Source organism: Parasteatoda tepidariorum, chromosome 6 (assembly GCF_982258835.1).
Source record: "Parasteatoda tepidariorum strain Cologne lab strain chromosome 6, Ptep-v5.0, whole genome shotgun sequence".
Classification (NCBI taxonomy): domain Eukaryota; kingdom Metazoa; phylum Arthropoda; class Arachnida; order Araneae; family Theridiidae; genus Parasteatoda; species Parasteatoda tepidariorum.
The window spans coordinates 8,646,899-8,654,491 of record NC_141760.1 but is presented as its reverse complement, the minus strand read 5'-3'; the positions used below and the strand labels follow the sequence as shown (position 1 = coordinate 8,654,491).

The following is a 7,593-nucleotide window of genomic DNA, read 5'->3' as shown; positions in this document are numbered from 1 at the left end:
GTTTTTAGACAAGTCAACTTCAATTTTCAGAATTTGACAACTGTGTAAACAGTCTACAGATAAACAAACAAGCAAGAATCTGCCGTCTATCCGAAGATTACACAGTGATATAATTTGGCTGAGATTTTCGTTTTCTTAGTATATTTGATTCTAAATAAAATCTGCACGTTTTAAGGATATATTCTTCTTGATTGACATTAAACATTGTGCTGCTTATCAATTGTTTATGATCATCGTATATCTTCGATCTTGACAACGATAAAATAAATCTCTCTTTCATTTCTAAATTTTCACGTAATTATTAATAATAACATTTCTTTTATTAGATGAAAATTGGGTTAATTTCTTATTCATTATTTTCGTTTCTTTATTTTATTAATTATATCTTCATTACCCTTTTAATGTTTATAGGTGAAATTATGGGAAAAAACACTACTAAGGACACTAGTCATGCTCTCCCAGTTGAGTCATACAGAAAACAAATTGGTAAGTAAATTTTTTATTTATTTTAATTTTACTTATTTATTTTATTTTAATGTATTACTGTTCTTTATTTATTTAAACAAATGCTCTAAAATTGTTTTACATTCTCATATAATTTTGAGTGCTTTATTTATCATTCAATACCACATTAAGTAGTGTAGTTCTAAAGTCTTTTTGAGAAAAAAAAGATGGGGATATTTCAGTATCGTGATCTGTTGCGCCGACTGCAATAGCCAAGGTGCCAAATAGATTTAACCTTGCAAATTTTTTTTTAAGAAAAAGGAAAAGCATGCAGATGTTTACTTGGGATAGCTACAAGTTATACTTTTCCAGTCGGTTTCCTTCTGTGATGTTTGTTTAGTTAAATGTGAGCCGTTACCAAGACATGGCAATTATTCTGCCACAGAACACGATACAAAATCTCCTTGAAAAGATTTCTGTATCATGATCTGCAGCGGAATAAATACTAAGTTTTGGCAACTTCAAGACAGCAGCCAAAGAAAAAAAAACATTGCAAAAGCGAACCAACCTGAAGGATATAACTCATATCCATCCAGGACTAACTTTTACACTGTTTTTTTTTTTAATTGCAAATTTAAAATCCGCTGCATGGAAGTTGCCAAAACTTGGCAATTATTCTGCCACAGATCACAATACGAAATTTCTTTGGAAGCATTTCTGTATCATGATCTGCAGCTGAATAATCGTTAAGTTTTGGCAACTTCAAGACAACAGCCAACAAAAAACTTTAAAAAAAAAAGCATTACAGAAGGGGACCAACTTGAAGGATATAACTCTTATCCATCCAGAACAAACCTCTATACATTTTTCTTTCTTTCTTTTTTTTTTCTTTAATTTCAAGTTTAAAAATACTTGGTGATTCTACAATCCCCAAATATCCCTAGTTTTTGTGTTACACTTAAAGTGTATTTTTTAAATGTTTTTATTTATAGTTTTGTTTTATAAAAATACTAATAGTATTTTTTAATAAATAATGAAAATATTTTTAATGAGTTGGGAAAGAATTACATGATTTATTTAATTGATGTATTTTCTGATTACTGTTAAGAAAAAATTCCTACTGAAAAAATTACCCATTATTTATATCTGTTACTTTTTTTAAACATTATTAAATGTGATATCACTTCAGAAATTTTAGTTCTGATGCATAATAAAATCATAGCAGTGAGTTTTTTCATGGTTATATGTACTTATTTAATTTATCATAAATAATCTTGAAAATTAATTTTTTTTTCCTGTTGTAACTGTAAAATAATTATATACTTATTATAGTTTTCTTGAATGTTTATTATATTTAGGTAAACAAGATTACAAGAAATCAAAATCTGAATTGAAAGAAGCTAAGGCTAGAGCTCAGGCTAAGAAAGGGATCAGCAGTTTCTACAAGGTTTGTAGACACAGTCAAATAATACACAATTAATGTGTCAGTTACAAATTATTCAGTTATTAAAGGACAATAATGCACAAGCATAATCTGTGTTTTGAAGTTCACTTCTTGATTTTTAATTTCACTTTTTAAAACAGAAGGATGGACTCTCAGTAAAAAAAAATTTGGATATCACTGCAGGCATGTAATAAGAAACTCTAAAATTTTGTAAAAAAAATACTTAGAAACAATTGTTGTATAAAGGTTACCTTTGAAAAAATGTGGCTTGTTGCTATATATTGCCCTGAGCCTTTTTAATTGATGGATATGTGTGCGCAATGTTATGTAGAAATTATGGAGCAGAAAACATACCATATCATCAATTATATACATACACATATTCCTTTTCACTCCAAATTAGGGCATAGGGCTTCTATCATAGCTTTCTATCTCATTCTATTTTTCATTTGCTCTTCTAAGGATTTCTGCATTACAAATTTTATAGAATCAATTAATATGCACAATTCTTCTTAAACAGTTGTTAGTAAATATGATGTTTTTATTGCAGTGCCATGTCTCAAATCCATATAGTAGGACAGATTTAACATTTGTATTGAGAGTTCTAATTTTTGTTGACTTCGTAATTTTGTTTTTCCAGCATTTATTAGGAATAGCATAACTGGTTTGGGCTTTGTTTAATCTATCTAATATATCTTCATCAGTTCCTCCTTTGTTGTTAATTATATTTCCAAGATATGTAAAACTGCTCACCTCCTCCATTTTATTATATTCTAAGAATATGTCATTTAATTGTTTAGGATTAATTTTTAAAATTTTTGTTTAATTTTAGTTAAAAATAAGCCCCATTTTTCTTTCATCATCATTTAACAGAAATGATTAGCATAAATGAAAGGATTCTCAAAAACAATTGTTACTTGTCACTTTATTTTGTAACTTTTTTGTTTCTATTAATAATTTGTTTTTAAATTGATTTGTAGGATGTTGCTGTTATGATTGGGGCTTTGGCTGCTGTTATAGGAGTATTGTACGCAGCACTGTACTACTTTTTGGAGAAAAAGGAAAAATAATCTCTCAAGAATGAAATAAGTTTTACCGACTTTATTACTGTTACACATTATGTGCCTTAGATTTTTATGACAGCATATTTTCTAGTGAATACAAACTTATTTCAACACTGACCTATCAGATTAGTCAGTGTTGATGTAAGAAAAATCCTTTACTTCTTAATTATTGTGAATGAACGAATCTTATTTAAACAGTATATGATGTATATTATGAATTTTAAAGCCATCGAATAGTTTATTGCAATATTATTTTATGAAAAGAATTTTAAATTATAATGAGTATAAATTCTTAAATATGAAGTATTTGGCTCATTCAATTTATTTGAGATTTCATTTGACTTTGCATTTTTATGTATAAGATAAAGTTTCATCAGAAATTGAGTTAGTTTTTAAGATTAATTAAAAATATTTAAAAACCTGTAGGCATTAATTGATGAGCTTCTATTTAATTTGATGGATCTAAAAATTGTTTTTATTCGATGTTGTGCAATTTTATTGACACAAAACTTGCTCTCACTGATACCTTATCAAAATTAATTATGATACCCTATTAAAATTTATTATATTAATTTATTACTGTGCTATTTTTATTTTGTAAAAATTATTAAAAACGTTTTGTGTCAAATACATATTGTTTCATGCTATTTAAATACAGATAACATTTAGATCAACTGGATTTTTCTTCAAAACATTTTCTGTGCCATTTCATGATAATTTGGTTTTATGTCATTTATGTTTTACCTTAAAACCATTACCCTCAAACTAATATTGAATTTCTGTAGTTCCTAAAAATATTTTTTCTTGTGGTAGCACTGGTAATATATTAGTATTTCAGTAAATAAGTGGGTACAGAATTTTGTTCACCACACTAAAATAATTATATTAAATGTCAGTTCAAGACATGATCATGCTTGAAAGTCTTGATCAAAATTTTAAATAAATTGTATTTGCTTAAGAAATTTTAATTTTAGATACCCGGACACTATATTTCACACAAAAATCAAATGTTAGAAGGTATGGTTACAAACATGTTCGAGCACAAATATTTTATCTAGTCTGTCTGAGCACAAATATGAATATAGTATTTTATCTAGAAAACACTATGTTTATCTTGGAAATCCATTTTCTTTTGAATTTTATTTTACAACATTTTGTGCTTCTTTTTTTAATTTCAATTAGAATTCAAAACTTTTTTTGTTACCTATATTTTAAATATTTTTGCCATACTCTTTTTGTTTATATTGTAATATAATGATTTAAGTTTCCATTTTTGTGTATGTCTTTTTACTTATAATGTTCCTATTATGTCATGATCTTTTTTATATTTATATACACTAAATATTCATTGTTTTTTTAATATTATATTTCTTTGGTATTTATTTTTCTTGTGCATTAAAGATGCAATACCTTTGGTTTATCTTAAGAGTCAACTGGTAGGAAAACATACTTTTACCCATTTTTAAAACATAAATTTAGCCTACACAATCCTTTTCATAGGACAACCATAGAATTTTTAATTTTTAGATTTCAGGTGGCACAATGAATTTAGTTTTTATATAAATTAAAAATGACTTAGTTATTTCCTAATCTAATTAATATTTGCACACCTTTAGCGTAAATTATATTGTTTGTTCAATTTATTTTGTATCATTTAATTTTAGTAAACATAGGAAGTTGATTAGGATATCATTTTAAATTTGCCTCTACAATTTTAACTTATGATTATGAAGGCAATTTACTTGAAATTTCTTTTTTTTAAAAATAAGGTTACTTATTTATAATGCTGATTAGATCATTCAAATTATCTCTTAGCTAAGGATCAAATAAAATAAGTATTATTGGAAACGGTATTGCGCATCAGTCACTTCATTATACTACATGACATAAAAAAATGTCTTAAGAAAACTAAAGTAATATATATATAATGTAATTTTTAATTTGGCTTCTAAAAGCAAAAAGAAAAAATAAGAATAAAAAAAAGATGTGACACCTGTTACTTTTCTGCATTAATAGGGTCTTTTTTCTGATTTTTTTCTTCATGTTTCAAAACATTATGATTTCAATATATTTAACTTCCTATAACGTCTAAGTAGAATTTTTATTGCTTTTTTGTGTTGCCCTCTATTTTTAATAATCTTGAATTGTCAGCCTGTCTCTAATAAAAATAGTTTTTTTTTTCTGTCAGCATTTTACAGGACAATATTTGCAAAACTTTTACCCTGCTGGATTTTGGGACAACTTTTATGATTAATATTTTATGTAAAGAGAAAAATCTATAAATCTGCACAATACATTTTTGTGCATGATCTAGCATTAATTAAAATAAATTTTATGGAATTATAGAGAATAATTGACATAAATCTTTTGCAGTCCAATTCTATGTAAAACCAACAGTTAGATGATCGTTTTACAGACTGCTTTTCTTACCGTTGGAAAAAAAAAAAAGAATCATTGACCCAAAAGAACTTGAAATATCGATAGTCTGTTCTAAACTATTTTCTTTCCTTATTTTTTTTATTTATATGAATAGTGAAAACGTTAATACCTGTACTGCCACTTTTAAAAAATGCTTGGGTTTGGGCTTATGGTTGCAAATAAGTCTAACAAGATTGTAATTTTGGGTGAGTGTAAATATTTAATTTATCGGTAGTTTTTATTCTGTTTGTAGACAGTTTTCCAATTTTATGGAAAATTTTAAAGAATAACGAAAACTTTAGTGTATTCATTTCTTTTCATAGCAGAAATTTTCCGATTTTGATATTCAATATTTAAAAAGAACCCTACCTAATTTTTTCATAGTAATAAATATACGTTTATCTACCTTTCCTTGAAATGTTTTACTCTGCTCTCATGTTCTTTCTTCCCACTGCAAACAATGCTTTAAATCAGTTAATTTCTTCCATTTTCGTTTTCATTAACAATCATAGTTAGAAAATAGGAATTTCTAAGTTGCAGTTGCTGGTCCACATACAGAGGTGTTATTTATTTTTGCGATCCATTCCTTTGAAAAGAAAGTTATTGAAATCTATTTCTTATTGATTAAAAGCTCTTTTAAATGCTAAAGGATATCCTGCAAAATACTAATTAAACAAAAAAAATTTAATATTTATTATTATGTATGAATTTTTTACAAGTCTAAAACGACTTTTGTTAGTTAATGCTTTTATTAATTTTTGATAATTGAATTCGTAAAAATAAATTTTTATTATGTTTCTGTAATGCTACAGTTTTGTTAAAAATGGGTTATAGATAGTAGTATTAAGTATAGATACTATTTATTTTTACGAATGGGTGAAACTCTATTTCATTGAAAATCCTAATAGTACGAACACTTTTGGGAGCCACATATATATTAGGCAGTGTAAGTTTCTCGAAAAAAAAATTCATTATTTAGATTAATTTATGCTATAAAACCACGTATATTATATTGTTTGAAAAAATATATTAGAAGAGAGAAACTATTTTAACAACTATTTCATGCATGTGAAAACTATTTTGGAGATTATTTCTTATATTTGAAGCGACTATTTTTAAAATTAATGTCAGGGTCAAACCTGAATTCCATTTTAATTTTTTTTAAATATTTGTGGTTCTTTTGTTACAGTGTTTCAATTTCGCATCTTTAAAAAAATCACCCTGTACTTAAAAAATATTTTTAAATATCTGAATAAGATATATAATCATTATAATATTAATATATATATATATATATATAATTACATTTTGTTAGTTAAATGCATCTAAATATATTTCTCATACAATTTTTTTCTTAAACGCAGTTTTCGTATATTTAGAGGTAATTTATTTTGTTTTTAGGGGATGGATTTTAGTTGAATAGTTATAATACTAAAAGAACGAAAGCATATAATGTTCAAGTAAGCATGTAAGAAAAAAAATCTGTTTACAATTTAAAATTAAAAAAATAGCTTGTAAAGAAATTATTTGACTCAAGAAATGTTTTAACTCAAATGTTTTGACTCAAATATAAATAGGTTTCTGTGTAATTTTCTAAATTATGAGTTCTTTTCTTTTGTTATCTGTAAGTGTGACACTAATGGGAATTAATTCATTCTAAAGAATAAATATTGTATATATTCTGTGAATTTTGTGGTTTCTTATTTAATTGTTCTGATATATTAGGTGCAATTTGACAAAAGAAAAATGTCCACAATTATTGCTTACATTCTGGTATATTTCTTTTTGTACTGTGAAATAATAAAAAAAATTTTCTGTTAAATTACATCTGAAGATAAAATTTATTATCTTCAGAATTTATTTTCTATTTGTTGATGATGCTTGATAATTATTATATTTATTTTTTATTATATTTAATTATTTTAGTTGTTGTTTTTATTTCCAGTAAGCTTATTTCCTGGTACAGAAAATCATCTTCTGTTAACTATTGTTGTCTAATATTACACTTTTGTTCTCATCTCATTTTACCGTTTCATTATATATAGTAACAAGAAAATTAAGAGTCAGAGAAATTGTGGGAGTCAGAATTAGTAAAGTTTTCCTGACTCAACTCCAGTTAATTAACTGTTAAAAAAATTGAAAATGATAAACGATTAAAAAACTGTTGATGTTGGTAATGCAAAACATTTTTCTAAAATATTGTTATATAAGTACATTTCTAAG

General features: G+C 25.6%; 1 protein-coding gene across 1 annotated transcript; it reads left to right on the top strand.

Moving 5' to 3' along the window:
- The first annotated feature begins 28 nt into the window (after positions 1-28).
- Positions 29-5,403, top strand: LOC107451287 (triple QxxK/R motif-containing protein). Its single transcript, XM_043046630.3, has 4 exons — positions 29-294; positions 412-486; positions 1,803-1,891; positions 2,869-5,403. Exons 2-4 carry the CDS (start codon positions 420-422, stop codon positions 2,956-2,958), a joined length of 246 nt encoding a protein of 81 aa, XP_042902564.2. The 5' UTR covers positions 29-294; positions 412-419; the 3' UTR covers positions 2,959-5,403.
- The last annotated feature ends 2,190 nt before the right edge of the window (positions 5,404-7,593 follow it).